Genomic DNA, 22,590 nt, shown 5'->3' with positions numbered 1-22,590 from the left:
CATAGCAGACTGTCCCACTCGGAGGACAAGCTGTACCAGCCCGTACTGTCTGGTAGTGACAGGTTGTCCCACACGGAGGACAAGTTGTTCCAGACCGCACTGTCTGATAGTGACAGGTTGTCCCACTCGGAGGACAAGTTGTATCAGACCTCTCTGTTTTGTATTGACAGACTGTCCCATTCGGAGGACAAGCTGTACCAGCTATACTGTCTATAAGTGACACATCGTCCCATCTTGAGGACAGGCTGGTTTATTGAATTATATTTGTATATATATTTGTCTGTTGTTACTTTATTTCGACAAAGAGTCAGTGTGTATATTTTAGTTCAATGTGCATAATTTAGATAGTTGTAGTTTTTAGCATTACCGTATTTTTTGTGGACAACTTGGATCCAAGTATTGACTGGAACGGACGTTTTGGATATAAACGCCTGGTTACACGTTACACTATAGGTCCGCTTCGAAGTACATAGTTCAAAATATTCCTATTAGAATCGAAATTATTCTATCATGCCATGCTCTATGCTCATTTTAACATGGGTAGACATTATATTTGTAAACATTTAATACCTCGCTAACACTCGGTATTAAGATATTAACAAATATAATGCCTACCCATGTTAAAATGAGCAAAGAGCATGGCATGAAAGAATTATTTCTTAGATCTGACATTGTTGGGTTGATGTTTAGACGAGTTATATATATATATACTAGTCAACAAAAGAAACGATACACGACTTTGAAATAAAATTTATCAAAAAGTATTAAATATAAAAAAAAAAGAGATACACTATTTTAAAAAGCTTTCATTTGCAAAATTATGTATTCACATGTGATAACGAAAATCAAAACTTGTCGGAAAGCATCTAAATTCAGTGTAAACGATCGTAGGGTGCAATTAGTTTTGCGGAAAGTTGAATAAAAAATCGACACATAATTTTCTAAGTTCTAAATAAAATTTCAAATTTGTTTAAAAATATTCAATATGCTAATCAAGTAATGTTCATGTTGTAAGTAATGGGTTGAAATGTTGTTTTTTTCAAAAATTTGGGAAAAAAGTGTTTTTTGAAATCTCAAAAAATGCAAAAAAATTTTTTTTTATTTTCGTCTCAAATCAATGCTTTAGAAATGAAAACAACACACAGTAAATTTGAAACCTTTCGGATAAGTTTTACGATTGTAACCGCTTTTTGAATATCACTTTACACATACTGTCTATGGTAAATCAGTTGATAATGTATACATTTTAACGATTTCTCGTGGGGACAAACTTTGCTTAACAAATAAACGAAGAAACTATATGATTTTTAAAAACAACTTGATGGCAAACACTGTCTTTACCTTTAAATAAGAGGTTGGCATCATTATTTGGAACTTCTTTTTTTAAAATTGTCGTTTTATGTAAATTTTGTAAAAAACAAAAAATCGCGAAAAAACGTCACGAAAGGAAAACAAAATAAAAAAAATTTAACGGATTTATATTTCCATAATGATTAAGTATTACTACCTTCAATATTGGTCCATTGAATGGAAAACTTTATCTTTAATTTGAAAAAAGTCTTGTATCGTTTCTTTTGTTGACCAGTATAAATATATCAATCTGACTGTTAGAAAAACAGAGTTAATCATCAGTATCTGAAAAGAATAAAGTGCTTCTTTTAAGTTCAATTCCATTGCTGGATCGTTAGGGAGCTACCATTTGATTTTTTATGGGGGGGGGGGGGGGGATTTTTTTAAGTTGTAATCTCTGTCCTGCCTTTTTATTTTTCACTCTATCCGGTCCTGCTTTTTTTTTTTATAGTTTATCCTGACTTTTTTTACATAAATTGTCATCCTGACTTTTTTTTTTGCAAGTGTCTCATCCTGCCTTTCTTTTTACTAAAAACTCCTGTCCTGCCTATTTTTTTCAAATTTCATCCTAGCCCCCCCCCCTCTCCCCCCCATAAAAATCAAATGGTAGCTCCCTTATTTCATTCAAGTAAAATATAGTTTGTTTTGTTAAAATGTAAATAAAATTGTAAACACAGCAAAAGTCGCATTAACAGCAAATAAAGTATAGGACCTGTTGTGTTTATATGTTATAAAAATGAACACACAACAAAAGTTTCAACAACATTAAATAAAGTATAGGAAGCATAGATAAGATATCACATGTGTTGACGGAAATCCAATAGTACATTATTGTGTACTTTAGTGGAAGCCTTGAATGACGTTTATCAGTTCGCCTTTCATTCATAAAATGTTACATCATAATGTTCCTTACATAATAAATAACTTATGAAATAATTTCATATCGAGATTCTCTTTCTTATCTATTTTCATAACATATTGTCTTGTTTTAATCTAAAGCGCAATGTGGACGTTGAGCAACGCTACAAGGAGACAAAAATACCACTACAATAATGGAAAACTCGAAAATACATCAAATGTGCAAAGTCAACATCTATTCTGTTATCAATCTTGTCCTTGCTCAAATGTGACTGTAAAAGAAAATGTCTAGTGACCCCTTCCCGTCCCCATCTTTATCAATGTTCTTATTGTCAGCCTCGTATAATTTATGATTTGAATATTGATCAAATATTCTTGTCTTGATGGGAAAAAAATAAGCTTAATTCTTTGTATATTAAACTTTATGGATAAAGTGTTGACTCGCTTTTCCCCCTAGATTTGTCCCAAAGCATAATTGAAAATATCAAATCGCGTTTAGTTGTATATTAAACAGAATTAAAAAAAAATGTTAATCGGGGACAAGAAGGACGAAAAAGCTGTCGTCTTTTTTTTGATAAAAAGGGGTACTAGCTACGAGATATATAAAAATTTAAAATGTGATTTTTTGTTCAATTTTTTTTTCTTTCAATTTTGTCAAAATAAGCTTTGAATCATTGATGATGAATTATTCACTTGCATCATTGAAAGTAGAACAAAGGTAAATCATTTGACTGACTGATTCGATCCACAATATCATTCGTATACTGGTAAATAATATATAAAATTTAACAGACCTAGAAAAATCTAAATGCACGAGTTGGTTTCTCTGTATATCTATATTTATGTTTATATCGCTTATATAACCATCGGAGGTCTCCGGAGGTTAACTCGAAAGTTAATAAGATGGCGTCTATACTAGAATATACACGAAACGAAGTTACATATTCTGGAGTCCAATCCTATGTATTGTTTATTTTAGACTTTTTATGATATGGATAAATGTTTTACATTGTTATCAATAAAATATGAGAATTTGAGTCAAATCGGTGAACATGAATTTGACAGCTAGTGCCCCTTTAAAAAATCTAAATATTAATTAGAGTCCTTAAAAGGTTTTATACAAGGGATGAAACTAACAACTGAAGTTGTACAAAATAGTCGTGTGTATTCAGAAACAAATTGTGAATGTGACTGATAGTGTTAATTTACATAAAATGATTAAGGTTGATTGATTGTTGTTTGCTTAAAGTCAAGTGGAGACTATGAACAGTAACGACCCACATTGACAATACTTGACAGTACTTTGACCTCTAGATGTCATTCAGTTGTTTTCACATTTACTAGGCGTAGTCTCAACTTATCCTATATATATATATTACTTTATGCTCTTCAAGTATAAAACTGAAGAAAAAATATCGACAAACAAAATCTTTACGTTCTTAGTATTGGAACCAAAGGAAAGAAAACCTGTCCCCTATTTTAAAATAGAAAAAAAAAATATATTTAAAAATGATTAAACCAAGACTTGTAACTAGATAAGGAATCACATGAAATATTTACCAATTTCGTCATACTAATTGATTTTAAATCACATACAGGAGTGCGTTTTAGAAACCATATTATCTCACATTTGAAGACAAATTAACCAAACATGATATAAATTATGCTGTGCTTCAAAATTTTCCATCAAAAGTCTGTTCTGGCCACTATATATATACCAAAAAAAATAAAAAAAAATATTCCTATTACAGATTAAATTATACAAGATCTAATTAGAAAATTTTGCACAAATAACGAATTATCATGATTATCTATGCGTAATTAAAATGTTGTAATTTTATGGATTTCACTTCAAATCTGAAAAAAGACAAATTGTTCTCTTTGCGATTCAATGGATCGCAGTAACTTTTCCTTTATCATTCCTTTTTCATGGTACTTATGCAACCATTTTAATACATGTAAACTTGTTTGAGTATATTATGTAATATTTAGTTTGATGTTATACCAGTAAACAGCCATGGTATATTGAAATTGTTGAAATCTTCAGAATTGATGTTATATTACCACTCTAGATTTTACTAGGTTAATATAGTAATTAGTTAGATTTCTGTAAGAACACAACTTTAAAATTGACTAAGAGATTAAGTGCTTATGCTATAGAGATCAAATGACAATGTTGACTTTAACAATTTGTTGGAATGTGTTTTTGGTTGTTTGTTCCCTGTACGATTGTTTACATTTAAATAAGTCTATTTGAACAGGAAAATCATTTACGTAAAATGTTTTCATTACTGATCCATCATTGAGATTGGTGATTAACAAAGAAGTCAGATTTGGAAATTAACAATTATGATTACGGGGATATTATTTATGTCCATTGGAGATACTCTTTATGATTAGAGATCATAATTATCCTGATGAAAATTTACGGAAAATTTATGTTAGTTAATGATACTTAATAAAAATCATGACAGTGGATATCCTAATATTTTATCTGCTGCTTAATCGAGTAAATGTGAAAATTGAGAAAAAAATCTATTGCGTCTTTGCATGACGTTTTTTTCAGTGTTATTGTTTCTGAATAAGATTTTACATTTGGCTGATTGAAATATATATACTTTGTGAAAATTGAGAAATATCTGCTGCAACTTTAGGATCATAGTGTTTTTTTTCCAGTGTTATTGTTTCCGAATAAGATTTCACATTTGAGTGATTGAAACATACATATTGTGAAGTGCTAAAGAGAAAAATGTGATAATTATATTAGCACATACCTATATATATATTGATAATTTGAAAATATGTAAGGAGAGCACAAAACATGGTGATTAACGGATTATTTTTAAGTCTTTTATTCATTTGTATTGGACTGCCTATAATAAACACCACACAATTGGTATGGATGGCACCATATAGTCTAATACCTGGGTCCAGTCTTCTAGTCAATGCTTCTACATCACTGCCAGCATTGTCACTGGCTTTACAGAAGATCTATGACCAAGGGATACTACCAAATAATTCAATAAGGTAATTCAATGTCGTAATTGTGTCATAGAAAAAATTAATTGACAAGTCAGTCGACATATTTTTTGTATTAAAATTAAAATGTCCAATGAACTTTATTACAATGTGTTTGGTTCTTAAACTTATAAAAGTAAAAGTCTGCAAATTACAAAAAACGATGATTATTTTATCTGAAGGAACTTTTTTTAGTCGCATTAAAAATGTTTTTTACGTCACCGCAATTATGAAAAACCACACAAGCTTGAACGAGTACTGGATTTTTTTTTATCCTTACCCTTTGCTAAGGTGACGTTTCGAAGTTTTGTTTTAAAGTAGTGACCTGCCTCCCCGTGCGACAATTTGATCTTTGCGGAGAGGGTGCGTACATTTGGTTATTTTAAGGTAGATCAACAGTATATATTTTTTGAGACAGAATTTTTTTATAATTTGCCAAAATGAAGACTTTACTATGCTCTTTTCAAAAATTTAATAAAAAGTATGGGTCACCGTGCTATTTTTCAAGCAATGAGTCGTTGAAAATTGCCAAAATTTGGTTAGTTTGTTCATGAAAAAACACGTTAATGTGCATAAAAAAAATTCTATGAGATAGAATTTTGAAATAAATTGTAAGAAGAAAGGTTTCATAATATGTTTTAAGAAAATAAAAAGAAAACATGGTGTCACCGAACTTGTTTTCTTGCTACAAGTGAAAATAAAAAATTTCCCTATTAGACCAGTATAAATTTTGTACTAAAAGAGTTATCTCCCCTTAAATAGCTCATTTGAAAAAAATGACTTTAAAACCCCAAAAAATTATATTTTTTAAAATATTTTGTATAATACGATTATTTTACAGGTTTTCTTCAAATAGAAAAAGCAGTCTAACTATTGAATTGCAAATTTGTTTCTAAATTTGCAGATTTAGGCAAATAACTAGACCGATTTTGTACTGCGATTGTACAATCCAAGATGGCGGTATACCATCAATCTACCTTAATGCCTAACTGGAAGCGTCTGTATGATACTTTGGAATAACTCCGACGCTGCAGTCGTAAGAAGGCATTCTGTTTTAGTCGAGAGGAATATTAAACTTAAAAAAAACCAACATATTTTTATTAATCATCTCCCAAAAAAATGAAACAAAGACAATAAAGAGAACCTGTTAACGTTGTTTTATCAAGAATGGGAAACAGCCCTGTATTACGAATTGCCAATGAGACAATTATCCACCACAACTCCAATGAAATGGATATAATCAATCAAAGGTCAGTATACGGCCTTCAGCAATGAGAAAACTCTTATGACAAAATGTGAAACAATTCAAAATAGAAAATAATCAACCTTATTTATGACAAAATAATTTACGAAAAACAAATATGAGAGTCTTAGACGAACAAAAAACCACCGAACTGCAGGCTCCTGACTTGGGACATACACACAGAGAATTTGGATGGGTTAAACATGTTTGTTAGCACACCATCGAACCAATTATCTTTACCCAAACGAGCATAAGGAAGAAAAACAACTAAGGTAAAACAAATGACACATATCACCGATATTAGACTTCCTGCAATTACTGAAACTAATTCCAAGCCAATTAAATCTTATAAATAGATCATGTCATCCCTGACTGAAAAATCTACATAAAATTGAGAATGGAAATGGGGAATGTGTCAAAGAGACAACAACCCGACCAAATAACAGACAACAGCAGAAGGTAACCAACAGGCCTTCAATGCAGCGAGAAATTCCCGCATCTGAAGGCGTCCTTCAGCTGACCCCTAAACAAATATATATACTAGTTCAGTGATAATGAACGCCATACTAAACTCCAAATTGCAATTCACGCAAAAGCCAAATATTGTGATACACATTAAGAATTCTACAAATGGCATATTTTTGTCAATTAGGTGTAGCTGAAAAGAATATGTTTTATTTTACATCTTCCCCGAAATAATCTTATTCATAAGTTTTGATGCATTTTTAAGTGTGACCTATCTGGACTCCGGATGTAACAGCAAACAGAGTATTGGAATCCTGACTGATTATCTCGTACATCACCATGTTGACGTCATTGTAGGACCACCATGTACAGAAGGTAAAATGTTAGCTAAAAAACACGGCACATAGTAGATGGATAAAAAAGGAGACGGACTACATAGAAAAGTGATATTCAAAACTCAAAAATCGAAGAGAAACCGATATGGCATGGCACAAAAACGAATAACGACGAAAAGACAACAGTCTATAAAACTCAAAATAGAATAATAAATAAATAATGGTGGAAAGAGGAACTTTCATAGGAGAAAGTTATGAAATTTGACTAGCAACAGTTAATAATTTGTTATCGATATAAAAGTAAAATTACACTTCCATTGTTATTGGTTTCAACAAATCCATCAAGACACAAATAGAAAATACTTTCACATAAAACATCTTATAATATAATCTGTCGCATGCTTTAACTTGAGTTGAAATATTTTAGGGACTTTAAGTTGAGGAATTAATGCAAATACTTGTCCTCTGGGAAATATGTGATACCTTATTAATGCATTATACAAAAATTATGAGACAAACTTACTAGTAAAAATTATAAATGCCAGTTTTATTATTTATTGTGAAACTTTCGCAATGTTCGCATTAATATAAGCGTAGAAATACTTTCTGAATCTATATAGATTAATGATAAATGTTGATTATAGATCAACAAAGATAATTTAGAAATATTTTGTATTCGAATGGTGTTTTTCTTAATTCAATTCGAAAAATATTCACCACATTGGTTATTTACTACTATTATTTATTGCCATTTAATCTTGTAAATTCACAATTTACTCATGAAATATCAAAAGTGCATTAATGTTCAGGAAAAGTCGAGGAGTTGCGAGAAATGCCATGTTTTTCTATAATTACTTTTTTTAAAGATATTTGAATTAACTCTTCAAATTGAATATTCCAGCAATGATACCTATTGCCGAACTAGCCTCCTACAGAGATATACCAGTGTTTAGTTGGTTAGCAAACGAAGAAAGCCTGGATGATAAAACTAAAGTGACCACCCTAGTCCGTGTTATTTATCCGCTCTCTCAACTAGGTAAATTTGATTAAGATTGATTCATTCATATCCATCTTCTTTATTCCAAATATTGCTCTAAAACTTGATGGCGGAAAATTTGAGTTTAAAAAGACTATCAACGATCTGCCATTTTCACCAAAAATTAAAATGAATATTAACATTTGACACAGTCATCCACTGACAAGATTCCTTTCTTGAGAAAGGCACATATAGATTGGCAGAGTTGAAACAGTTACTCGAAATCATTAGACAAATGGAAGGTTACCAAAAAATATCACATAGCAAAATCAAACTGACATTGTCATGCTGACTTTAAAAATAACAACAAGAAAAAAAAAACCCCAAACAATAGGGAATTAAACCCAACAAAGAACACTAAAAACTCAGCAACACGAACTCATTAAAAAGAACGAGTAAATAAATCATGCTACACATGTGAATACAAACCAGGTGATAAGTATAAAATCGGAATGTCAAATTCGAGGAAGAGAGGACGAACATCGGAATGTCAAATTCGAGGAAGAGAGGACGAACATCGGAATGTCAAATTCGAGGAAGAGAGGACGAACTGTTATATTCGAGGAAGAGAGGACGAACTGTTATATTCGAGAAAGAGAGGACGAACTGTTATATTCGAGGAAGAGAGGACGAACTGTTATATTCGAGGAAGAGAGGACGAACTGTTATATTCGAGAAAGAGAGGACGAACTGTTATATTCGAGGAAGAGAGGACGAACTGTTATATTCGAGGAAGAGAGGACGAACTGTTATATTCGAGAAAGAGAGGACGAACTGTTATATTCGAGGAAGAGAGGACGAACTGTTATATTCGAGGAAGAGAGGACGAACTGTTATATTTTTGATCATATCCGTCGTCATGAAACAAATAATTCATAACTATCCACCAACTCGTGTTTAAAAGCATCCATGTAAGCACCTATACAGAGGAAATCATGATAGGAAATGGAGGCTATCATATTAACTGGGAGATATATACTTTACAATATACACACGCTGATGCTGAAATGTTTCTAAATAGAAATGGAAAACTCGCAATTATAAAGCTGAAATAATATCTCTATTGCACACTATACCGACTTCATATACAGGAGTGTTCTCCTGACGCAGAAACTGCTCTAACATAGCTATGAGGAGGGAAGATTAAAACTCTTTACGGACACTATCATGATTTTTTTTTATCTATACGAAGTGTCTGTGTCTAAACTAACTAAGGACATGTTTACCACGTCTTAGATTGTTGTTTACCATTTACGTCGTCTGGTCTTGTAAATACCGGATATGAATGTTTTGCTGTGTGAATTCGCATTTCTATGAGAGGTGTTTCGGTATTTGTCCATCCAGCGTCCACGTATTTAGTTAAGATGTTTTATTTGTAATTCTGATCGAAAATTGTTTTGTGTCTTTTGCTGTTCTGTCCTCAATTAATTTGAGGTATCCGTTGTTCTTCTGTAGTTAACATGTCGAAATGCACTTTTATATTATTCATTTATGTACTTTCCTGTCCTGAGTGATCTCAATTTATTTGTACTGAACTCCTGTCATGTAATTTTGTCTTTTTAGCGGTATATCTAACATCGGTATAATGCGCGAGGTTTAGCTAGCCTCAATACCAGGTTCAACCCCCATTTGTTTTCTTAAAATGACCTGTACCAAGTCAGTCAGGAATATGTAATTTGTTATCTGATAATTAGTTTCTATGTATGTTGCATTGTTGTATGTTTTTTGGTGAACTTCAATGTTTCTGTTGTTTCTTTGTATTCCTCTTAAAGTTGATGTTTTTCCCACGGTTTTAGTTTGTTACCCGGATTTGTTTTCTCTTAATCGATTTATGACTTTTAACAGCGGTATACTACTGTTGCCTCTAATTGTAACTGATCTCTTTTATTTCAAGTTCAATGGGATAGATATTTTCAATATAGTCAACAAACCTTTTACTACTATAGTGAGAGGACATTACCTTAATAGAAGAACGAGAAGTTTAAAGATAATGCTAGCGTCTTTCAACTGCTTACGTTACAAATATGTTGTCCATCAAGAAATCAATCATCTTGATAATGTAATTTTCAGATGATTGTTTGTTCGAATCTGAGTGGCTTTTTTATGACCAAATAATAATAATAATAATAAAATTCTTTATTTAACGAAGGTAACACATTTAACAATTCAGTCAATCGGTCTTCCAAATACAGCTAGATTAACTTGACCTGATCCATTGCACATTTAAAAAAAATAGACTCGTTTATGTAGAATATATCTTCAAAATATCTGTACAGTGTAGGTTTTGTTCAACAAGAGGCAACGGTAGTTCGAAAATCTGGAAAATATGTTCTCAATTTAGAAATCAAGTTAAAACAACAAAAGCGATCTTGCATCTATTTAGTTGTACTTGTTAGGTTTTAAATCGGTTGATAATATTGTTCTTATTTATAAAAGTAAGGAAATTAATCAAGCGAAACAGTAAGTACTCTTGCAATAGCTATCTCCAAAACGAAAATGAATGATACCAAGCAAAATACTGATGGTTTAATAAATTTTCTTTGAATGTTTTGAAATGTATTTTGTAAGTTTTATTTCTGAATTAATAGAAATTAAAATAAAGATTCATGTATATCGACTAGACTTTACATAATTCGATGTTGTTTTCTTGATTAACATTTGAGCAATTCTGTAGAGCATTAAGATACAGTTCTAGTTTCACCATGGAAGTATAATATTAATGCTTTCATGGTGTTTATACTTACACGGTTTTACGAAGGTTATTCTTTGTTTATCATGAATTTAACCTATATTTCATATCATCAATAAGATATTATGGTAAGCTTTGAAAAGAATATGTGATGTTCGTATCAATGACTAAATTAGTTTGCTGAAGGGATAAGTCTGTGATTATAAGCGGCTTATTACCTATTAAACAAGTCATTGCTCAAAGAATTGTCGTGGTATAAAATTTGTATTAATTCTTTTTCGTTTAAATTATGCAGATATTTAGTTTCAATGCAATAAGTTTTATTGCAGTATCTGTTGTTTTTTTAATTTAAACATTCCAAATTTCTTTTTCGGTTGAACAATTAATGCAGATATTTAGTTTCAATTCAATAAGTTTTATTGCAGTATCTGTGGTTTTTTAAATTTAAATTTAAACATTCCCAATTTTTTTTTCGTTTGAACATTTTATGCAGATATTTAGTTTCAATGCACTAAGTTTTATTCCTAATGAATGTGTTAAATATTATTATTTGTGTATGTTTTTTTTTTCTTTTTTCGACAATGGAGTTGTCAAGTCTATTTTCGACCTAAATTTGATTGTGCATCTGGTATCTTTTGTCTCTATTTTTTCATCGTAAAGAACTATATCAGAGTATAAATATGTATTCTGCAATACTTCGATATTTAATTTGTAAGTTAGTTTTATTATAAAAAAATCACATTTTCTATTGAACAGTGGTATAATACTGTTGCCTTTATTCGTCCATTTGTAATATATATTTGCACATGTTTTGCAGGTGGCATTGGCATATTGTTTTTCAGTGGACTCAACTGGTTCCGTTTGGTCATGATATCGACTGCAGCGCCAGAAAGTATTGCTTATGCTAATTCACTCGAAGCAGCCGTACAATCTTTCTCTGTTATTGGTTTTAATCTGGTTCATCATTACAGCCAGGTCAGCCCCAACATCAGTGGAACATCACTGGATGAAATGTTTAATGCTATCAAATATGAAGGCAGAAGTAGGTACCAGTAGTGATTTGTGTAAGTCAAGTCCCAACATTTAACAAAAACAAAACACACATATATTGCTTTAAATGTGGTCTACCAAAACCAAGCGTTACAAAATAGTTTGCAATATAAAAGAGTTCAAATAATAATTTACTATTTTACAGACTCATATTTAAACTTCAAACGATTAATTGATTCATCACTTCAAAAAGACCGTCTAACATACCGCGTAACGTGCAGTTCCAATGCAACTGTATTATTCTATTAATAATTTATATTTATTGCTTATTTGAATATTAGTATTTATGCTTTAAACTTTTTTTTGAAAGAAAAGAATGTAATTAAAACGTACTGATTGGTTTGGTCAACATAATACTTATTGTTTACTACTTCGCCTGACAGAATATGTATTGTCCTTCGTTTATCATATAACACTTTGATCATTGTTGATAAACGTCCTTATACAAATGTTGACATCATGAAGTCCTGACTATAATTTCAACAGTGCATAGCAGATATTTTTCATTTTATTTGTCTTGTTTGCGATTGAAAGTTCTTGAAAATAAAGGTTCCTATTCTTTTTAAAACCGATATTTTTTGGGAGAATTTCTTCATCTTTATTCATAGGCAAGTAGTTTGGAAGAGATAGCCCTATGATTATCTACTGTGCATGTTAATCTGTTGTAAATTTGATTACAGTTATTATTTTGGTTGTATCTGATTCGGAACTGAGAAAGTATATGGTCCACGCTGATAGACTTGGAATGTCTAGCGGAGATTATCAATTTTTCTATGTGAAAACTACTTTACCATCACCAGCTGATATGAAAAATCTACAAAGCACTGATTTTTGGAAGAAAAATGATTCTAATGACGAGGCTGCAAGAAGAGGATTTGAAAATCTGTTGTATGTAGGTACATATTATAGAACAGTAAACTAATATCTTCATGGTTAAAATAATTTCCCGCAGGTTAAGACGTTGAGTCAAGTTTATTTTATTGTATTTTGATGGTTTCCTGGTAAAGTTTAATTCCGTTTAAAGACCAAACATCTAATAGGATAATTTGACAACAATTTTGATTCATCGTTTGATCAACTAAAATCAAATATGCCACCATCAGCAACAAATGAAAAAAATATAAAAAATACAGGAGCTTCGAAGGCAGATTAAAGAGGAGCTTGTATTATCTTTAAATTTCACGTATTATTTTAGAGGTGATGTCCTCTCAATTAATAATTCAAAGCATCTTTCTCATTGAACTTGAAATAAGGTATAAAAAGGAACATTTAAGTCTTCCTAATATCTTGACTTACGTCTATAAATTGACAATGAAGGTCGGTTCAAAACAAAACTTTTCGACAAATATGCAAATTTCTGCTTCACAATCGTAAACTTTTCATTTGTATGTAGCACAATTAAAGCGTCGCCTTTACTTATGCTATACATCACAAAGTTGATACAATATTCCAGAGCTTACAATAAATATTTTCTTGATACAACGTTGCTGCTTTCAGGGAAAATATTGGATTAAATAAACTCACCGTAGATACCAGGATTGAAACTTTATATTTAAGCCAGTAACGCGTTTCGTCTACAAAATGTTCATCATTAACTCTCGAATAAAAAAATGTTAAAAAGGCCAAATAAAGTACGAGGTTGAAGAGCACTGAGGACCAAAACATCCTAAATGTTTGTCCAAATACAGATAAGGTAATCTATAGCTGAGCTTAAAAAGCCTTAGCATTTTAAAAATTCAATGTTTTGTTTACAGTTAAAATAATGGTCCCAAGAAAGGACTTTGATGTTATCCTTTCGAAAATTGTTTATGGAAAAATGACGACCGTAATGTTTCGATTGTATTTAATACAAATGTGACACATCCGATTAAGAAATATTATCAAGTACTCACACGAGCAATTCCACGGTTGCTACGTATACATGTGAAATATGATCTGCTTATCCCTCCGGAGTATCCTCGATTTTTGGTGGTTTTGTGTTGCTTAGCCTTTATTTTTTTTTATTTTGTAATGTGTGTAATGTCGCTGTTGTTTGATCATTTTATTGCATTGTCGCTGATTATTTGTCATCAACTGATGAGTGTGAATATTCTTTTACTATCACTCCCCTTTTGTTTTTGCAATTCATTTAGCCAAAATCAGTTTTTTGAGTGAGTTCAACTATAAATCCAATTTGTCGTCACGTCTTTGTCACTTGAATCATTGTGTGCTATCTCACCTTTACCGTCATGCGTATTTGCAAATATATATCTCCAAATTGAATTTCAGGGTATCAGCATATTTTCATTTTATCAGCATTTGGTAGTTTATAGGGACTACGATACAAAAGAAGGAATTGCTTGTTAAGAAAAATAAATATATAACAACAACAATGTATTGGGAAGAGCAATCGACAAAAAAGTATTTGTTTATGTCATAAACAAGTAGGATAATTTTCAAAGAACATTGCTTTTGGTACTTTTGAACAAATTGATTTTACTAGCTTATTTTAGCAAAATATTGTGACAAATAGGAATTTGCAATCGTCTACTGAATTTTAAACCCAATTTGTTTGTTAAAAAATGAAATATTACAGTTTTAGATGTCTCACTGTAAAAAAGGGAGATGTGGTATGGTTGCCAATGAGACAACTCTCGACATGAGATCAAATGACATTTAAATAAAAAACTATAAGTCACAATACGACCTTTAACAATAAGCAAAATCCATACCGCATAGTAATTCAAAACGGAATACATTTTGATAGTATCATTAGTCAACAAATTAATCTTTAAAAGTGCAAAAAATAGGAAAGGTTAAGTGCAAGATGGTTGGTTTGTTTAATATCACTAGTTGTCATAAATGAATGTTTTAGATCATATTGGGCGAAACAAAAACAGATCAGAATTGGCAAGTGAAGGCTGTGTCTGCTGCACAGATGTTCTTCGGTAATGACAGCACTATACCGAAAGCAATGCAGGTAAAACTATTGAAATATATTAAACATGAGCATAAATTGAAATCAACCAAGTGGTTGTAAAACTCAGTAAAAAATAGCATTGAAATTTAGCATATTGTAGAATTTTAAAAGAACGTTGCTAATTTTGACTTAATTTTGTCAATATAATTATACCCGCCAATATGCCAATATTCATCTTCATATATGGACACAACTATTTGTCCGCATCTTTTTGAATTCTTCATTTTGTTTGCTTTCTATTAATTAGGGACCAAATCAATCCTGACTCAAGATGCGGGATTTTCTCGCTACGTTGAAGACCCATTGGTAGCCTTGAGATATTGTGTTCTCGTTTGTTTTGTCTCTGAATTTATGACATTTTCCCCTTTTCCATTCTCGAGTCTTTGTAGAGATGATTATTTAAAAAGATTTTCAGCTTTTCAGTTATAAAAAACTGAATAGTACCCATAGTATAATGTATGTAAACAATTAAATCAAAATACAGATACTAAAATAAGACGGGGTCATTCAAGATTTAGTTAGATCATGTGAGATCAAATAACTTTTACTTTCGCATAACTTCAACATGAGAAACATCGCTGGCACACAATTCAAACGTTCAAAAAGATTGATAAATTACAAAATTTGAGGGAAGTAAAAACTCATCAAGTTAAAAGCTCCTTTGTGTTTTTATCATGTATATCGTTATGTAAACCTTCAAATATTTAGCATTTTACTCAAACTTGCTCAAAGTATTTTCAAATATCCAACACTGTTGTAAATCTTCTGTATATGTATCTAATTCAGTATACAACGTGCGCATTCTTTTTCCCATGACTCGATCAAAGAGCTCTAGTCAAAATAATAAGAATGTTTGATAAATGACGGAATTTAAGAGGATTGAAGACTTTTATGTTTTTGGTTTTCTGCAGCTTTTTAAAGTCAGCAGTATGTTTCAAATAAACTCATCACAGAGAGCATGATTTGTAACGCCAAAAACGCGTTTCATCTACAAAAAAAAAGAAGATGTGGTATGATTGCCAATGAAACAACTTTCCACAAAAGACCAAAATGACACAAACATTAACAACTATAGGTCACCGTACGGCCTTCAACAATGAGCAAAGCCCATACCGCATAGTCAGCTATAAAAGGCCCCGATTAGACAATGTAAAACAATTCAAACGAGAAAACTGACGGCCTTATTTATGTAAAAAAAATAACGAAAAACAAAAATGTAACACATAAACAAACGACAACCACTGAATTACAGGCTCATGACTTGGGACAGGCACATACATAAATAATGTGGCGGGGTTAAACATGTTAGCGGGATCCCAACCCTCCCCTAACCTGGGACAGTGGTATTACAGTACAACACAAGAACGAACTATAAAAATCAGTTGAAAAAGGCTTAACTCATCAGATAGACAAAAAATACAAGTGGACGTGGCCGGGTACTTATACATTCCGACACAAAAAGACACAATGAACAGATCTGAGAGTAATCGCAGTTATCTGACAGCTAGTTCAAAGCCACTAACAACTAATAAAAAAGTCTGATATATTCAAGTTAGAAGTTTAACTAGCTACAAACTAAGGTTTAATCCACTATTTTTTTCACAAGAAAATGCCTGTACAACTTCAGAAATATGACAATTATTGAGCTTTTGGCATTTAACTAGGGATTTTCGATTTCTACTTTCCTCGGAGTTTAGTATTTTTGTGATTTACTTTTTTATATTTACAAAATCATAATTTATATGAGTTAAAAATTTTATGTTTCTATTGCAGCCTGATTCATATTCGGTCTATTTACATGATTGTGTAATGCTGTATGGTTTAGCTCTAAATATGACTGGCGGTAATGCCACTGCTGTTAATGGAACTAGTATAAGGAATGCCGCAGTCGATGTTTCGTTTCAAGGTTTGTTTTCAACCGCATAGGCTGAGTATATTCTTTTATCTAGAAGTTTATGTGATGACTGAAGCAGGAATAGCAAAAAAGTTATGTGTTTTCTGTGAAGATTAGATCATGTCATTGAATGCTTTGATGATAACTGAAACACGATAAAGGTCAATGACAATTAATTTATACGTCAAGCAAAAAACATCAGCAATATATATTTTCATACATACTTTGTCGTTTACTTATATAGGTTTATCAGGCGAGATCATCCTCACTCAGTTTGCTGACCGTTTCCCATATTTATCTATCTACGATTTAAACGTAACTGGGATGTTTTCACTGGTTGCATATCTGTACTACACAAAAATTAACGGAACCATTGAAACGGTAAGTGCGATTCATTGTCAACATAATTGATGTTTATACGACTGGCATTCAAATGAGAGGTTCAGCTAGCGAAACAAGGTAGAATCCACCATTTTCTAAATGTGAAAATGCTTGTACCAAGCGTAAGTTTAATAGGAACATATGACAAGTGTTATTCATTCGTTTGATGCGTTTATGCGTTTGATTTTGCCATTTAATGAAGGTCTTTCCGTTTTAAATCTTCCTCGGAGTTCGGTATTTTTGCCGATTTCGTTGTGTTAAAAATTGCATTCTTAAAACCCTACAGAACCTTTATTCTTATTCTGATTTCTAACAAAAAAAATAATAGCTCGGAAAATTATTCGGTAGCTAACCAGAAAAAATGTAAATTAAAAGTTGCAAAATATTGAGTTTGAGAATTAAAAGATTAAAACATCCTTTTTTCGAGCGGTTATTTCAGAAAAAGTATATGCTAGCTACAGATTTATTAGAATTTTTTTTAAAATTTTTCTAAGAAGGGGTAAACTAGAACAGATCCACTCAAGACACACCCTCCCTCGCTTCAGATTTTCAATGATCATATTTGTCCTATCAAAATCGAAATAGTTGATGGGAGCAAAACATGTGTTGTTTTTAATTTACACATTGTTCGTGATATTCGTTAATCTATCCTATTTTACGCTAAGGATTAAATTAGAAATTATAGCTCAGGCCATGCGTAAATTTCCAACAAATCTATGGCTGCTTACACTAAAACCGCTGCAGCCATGATTTTCAATCAAAAGAGGAAATTAGAAACCTTTACCTTCAGGATGTAATATCCAAGCCTCTCGCGCATTGCCCCAATTCCAATATATTTCCGCTGGTCATATAATAACTACAGACCTTTAAAAGCCAATACATATATTTCATGGCCAAAATGAGAAAAGATCCATTCGATCGAGAAAATAAAAATGACAATGCAAGGTAGATGTCTCATTGACATTTATACAACATTTTTTATGTTGTCCCTATGTTACACGTATAACGTAACTGTCATTGATTTATTAAGGAAATTGGTGTTGCGAGTATTAATGTCATATATTTAAAACTGTATTCGTGTAAACAATATCTCTTATTTTTCAAAAAAACAAATAACTTAACTTATCTAATTCAAGAGGTAGATAATAAGAATGAAAATCACACGTATGACTGACAATACGTCCTATGATGTAATAAAATTATTTGATGAATATATAAATCCATATACCCTTTTCCATATCCTTTAATAGGTCTGATCTCTGAATCATAATTCACTGCAATCCTTTTGGTGAAGACTATGAAATTTTTGAATATTGAATATTAAACATATAGAACGTTCTGATAGAGGCATAGAGAATTCGATATTCAAGAAAAAATGAAACCTCTTAATTTGATATTCAACGTATAGAAAACGAAATAAGAAATATTAAAAAAGGGCACAGAATATTTCAACATTTAAAATGTATCTTCATTCAATGAGCTAATGTTTAATAGTAGTGGTTTATTGCGATAAGACACGTTTTTAAACCTGTGTAGTTTAAGAAATTAATTTATATTTTCAGGTAACAGATGTTGATGACATACGATGGGGAAATGGTTTAACCAGTAGAACATATACACCACCTGACACTCCTCCTTGTGGTTTCTACAATGAGTTATGTCCAACTGATAACAGTTAGTATTCGTATATGCATCGTGTGTCTTTCATTTTTCCTTGCATTTTGTGTCTGTTTTCAATCTTTTTAATTAACATCTTTACAACTTAAACAAATTGCCGAATCACAAGAACATACAAGACAAGACATGCAAGTAGTCAAAACGTCACAAATGACTCATACACATCAGTAAAATAAAAGCTAATGTTTGGCTTGATAACATTCTTTTTTATTCAATGACTTTAAATATATAATTTTTAAAACGCGTTTATCATAAGTCTTTTGTTAAACTGATCTATAACGTCTCAAAACAGGTATAATTCTTATTTTCATAAGAGTGAACATGGAATTCACAAACACATTAGACAAGATTGAAACTGCCTTTACAGCGCTCCCGTGCTTTGATTTACTGATACGATTGCACTACTAGTATTACCAAACCAAATGTAAACGCTATGTTTAATAAAGATTGTATATTTCTGTATATTTATTTAGAACTGGTTGTGAAAAAACCCAACGCATAAATAAAAGTTCAGGTCTGAATTTGCATTAAAAAAACTTTAATTTAAGCTGAGGTAACTAAGCCTTTTGTACGAGATAACAAGCGAATAGTTTAGTTTAGAAAACCTTTATTCAACATGCTATATTTGGAGCAGGATCTGTGGAACAACTGAGATCCCAACCAGTTTTAGGTGGGGTTCTTGTTGATTATTCTTTAGTTTTCTATGTTTTTTTTTATTGTGTACTATTATTTGTCTGTTTGTCTTTATTTTGATACCCATGGCGTTGTCAGTTTAGTCGATCTATGAGTTTGACTGTCCTTTTGGTATCTTTCGCTCCTCTTTTATTCAAGACAGATGAAATAAAATTTATCAATAATTGATTGACATGTATCGGTGACAATTAAAGCTTTAATATATGGAAAATTAAAAGTATGTTTTTTTTTATGCACTATTAATCAAATGGAGAATTTGTAAATTTCGCAGAAAATGTTAAAAAGAAATGAAAAAAGAGGAAAAAAAACGAAATATTCAGGATAAAACTGAGTCAGTACTATCCTATTGGCTATGGTAGAATAAACACAGAATGTTGGAAAGAATACAATTTACAATTGAAATTAAAATCCAAGGCGATCAATAATGAAGTATAAAATATGCAAACAGTTCCAATGAACTACCAACCAATCAATATTGTCACCGACAGGTAATCATTGCGATACATTATGGAGTAGAATCATGTGAAAGACTTGACAGGTAACGTTCATCTTATTCCAAGATTTTTGCTAAAACGGTTTTTTGCGTCATTCTTTAATTTTTTGCATGCTTGAAATATAATTTGAAGCAGATTAAACTTTAAGAATTGTCTCATATTAATTAAGGGGAAATGCATTGGTTTATGTTTTTAGATTTCTATATTTTAAATAGCGTACACACTTAAATTGATTTCTTGATCCAATATTATTGAATAAAAATAAAAATATGTCTAGCTTATTTACATTTATATGAGCCTTTTTGTTGCATTTTAGAACAAACTAGTAATGCAATCCCTGGTAAAGTTTATTTGAAATATGATCATACAATATTTGCACAATATATATCAAACTAAATAAAACATAAAACACGGTATAATTTTTATCGTTTGTAGCTATACTTTATGGTATTGACATACAAAATCTCCATCCAAAATTCCTCCAAAATACGCAAAATTATATAAAATAATAATGTGCTTGTCTTTTTTCAGCCTCACAAACTGCCTTATATGCTGGACTTGGTTGTGGAATGCTAGCCGCCATGTTGATAGTATTTTTACTATATCGGTAATTTATAATTTTTATTGAACAAAAGTTATTGGAAAACAAGCAGACTAAACATACAAATATCCATAAATGAACGAATGACATTGTCATGCTTCTGGTTTTATTTATGTATTCTTTTAAACAAATTTATACACTGCAATACATACACACTAATCAATTAGCACAATATCTGTAATAAAATTTAATTTTAGATTGTTTCACTTTGTACAATGTTTTATTTATGAATTTTGTTATTGAAATGTTTCAAATTTAAGTTTAAAAAATGGCAAAATAATGAATTTTTAATCTATCAGTAATAAAAAAAAATTCATTAGTATCATTTATAAAATCAGACGACTCAAAGTTGCATGGGCATATAAAACATAATGCAACAGTTATTACATTGAAAGAGTACGGAAGCGTATTAGGGACATACAAAAAATAAAATTGGCAGTGAACTTTTTTATCAAAGTCGAAATTTTGACATTTCAAACCACTAAAATTTTGACTACAACTTGAAATTTTGACTTTTCAAATCCCGAAATTTTGACTACAACTTGAAATTTTGACTTTTCAAATCCCGAAATTTTGACTACAACTTGAAATTTTGACTTTTCAAATCCCGAAATTTTGACTACAACTTGAAATTTTGACTTTCCAAAATCTTGAAATTTTGACTTTCTAGAATCTTGAAATTTCGACCTTTTAAAAACTCGAAATTTCAACTTATTTAAAACTCGAAATTTCAACTTATTTTAAACTCAAAATTTCAACTTATTTAAAACTCGAAATTTCAACTTATTTTAAACTCAAAATTTCTACTTTTTTTCTAAAATCGTAATTTCGACTTTGAACTCAAAATTTCGGCTGTTGAAATCTCGAAGTTTTTACTTTTTCTAAGTACTTTTAAAACTTTGATGTTAGTATTCAAACACAGTTATTATAATTTTAGAAGGAATAGACATGGACGCAAATTATTAAAGCGTCATCCACACATTTTGGCAATTTATATTCAGAAACTGGTTTTGTTCTTAAATTAAGATATGGATTAGCATTTAATATTGAAGAAATCATTCGTAAAGAACATGCATGTTGACAGAGTCCCCCCTCATATTCCATGTTTTAGTTTCCACGACACTGTCATAGGATCATCAGGTCTGAGAACATTTAGCATCACAGTTTCAAAGGCCTGTTTGGTATACCAATAGCAAGTCACTGACTTTGCCTTGTTTAAACAATGGCAAATCAAGTAGCCAAAAATGCCATGCATATTCACAACGAACAATGAGCTGCTCAGTTTTTTTCTAGTTTTGGAAGTTTGCATTCTTATAACACAACTATTAACCCTTGTATTTATATATAAGACTGTTGAGTAAAATAATGTCGTAATATAGGTGTGTCGGAATAGCGGGATTGTCTTGGTACACATATCTGAAGTTCAGACTTGAAATATGTATTTGAACGTGAAACATATTTTGTTTATTCTTTGGCAAGAACAAGATTTTCTATCTAAAATAACCTCTTTAAAATGGTTTAGTTTATTAAAATATGCTTATGAAGTTTATGATGTAAATGGCTCTCCGCCTCGCTGATATAAATGCTTGTGAATGTGGTAATCGCAAACGTATAAATACTGAGGAAAAGTCGAAATTTTAAGTTTTAAAAAAGTCGAAATTTTGAGTTTAAAAGAAGTCGAAATTTCGAGTTTAGTAAAAATCGAAATTTCGAGTTGAGTTTAGAAAAAGTCGAAATTTCGAGTTAAAAAAGAAGTCGAAATTTTGAGTTTAAAAGAAGTCGAAATTTCGAGTTTTTAAAAAGTCGAAATTTCAAGATTTTAGAAAGTCAAAATTTCAAGATAACAA

At 31.0% G+C, this 22,590-nt stretch overlaps 1 protein-coding gene across 1 annotated transcript in view; it reads left to right on the top strand.

The window, feature by feature from the left end:
• The first annotated feature begins 4,850 nt into the window (after positions 1 to 4,850).
• Positions 4,851 to 22,590, top strand: part of LOC134685346 (atrial natriuretic peptide receptor 1-like) — a 61,614-nt gene continuing 43,874 nt past the window's right edge. The window contains exons 1-10 of the mRNA XM_063545036.1: positions 4,851 to 5,235; positions 7,200 to 7,309; positions 8,171 to 8,305; positions 11,812 to 12,036; positions 12,725 to 12,936; positions 14,899 to 15,003; positions 16,777 to 16,909; positions 17,142 to 17,278; positions 18,841 to 18,952; positions 20,674 to 20,749. Coding sequence (XP_063401106.1) covers positions 5,030 to 5,235; positions 7,200 to 7,309; positions 8,171 to 8,305; positions 11,812 to 12,036; positions 12,725 to 12,936; positions 14,899 to 15,003; positions 16,777 to 16,909; positions 17,142 to 17,278; positions 18,841 to 18,952; positions 20,674 to 20,749 — 1,451 coding nt within the window. The 5' untranslated portion in view covers positions 4,851 to 5,029. The remainder of the gene's footprint in view (positions 5,236 to 7,199; positions 7,310 to 8,170; positions 8,306 to 11,811; positions 12,037 to 12,724; positions 12,937 to 14,898; positions 15,004 to 16,776; positions 16,910 to 17,141; positions 17,279 to 18,840; positions 18,953 to 20,673; positions 20,750 to 22,590) is intronic.

The sequence above is a fragment of the Mytilus trossulus genome, chromosome 9, assembly GCF_036588685.1.
Source record: "Mytilus trossulus isolate FHL-02 chromosome 9, PNRI_Mtr1.1.1.hap1, whole genome shotgun sequence".
Lineage (NCBI taxonomy): Eukaryota > Metazoa > Mollusca > Bivalvia > Mytilida > Mytilidae > Mytilus > Mytilus trossulus.
The sequence above is the reverse complement of the archived record's forward strand: the minus strand, read 5'-3'. Positions and strand labels throughout refer to the sequence as shown.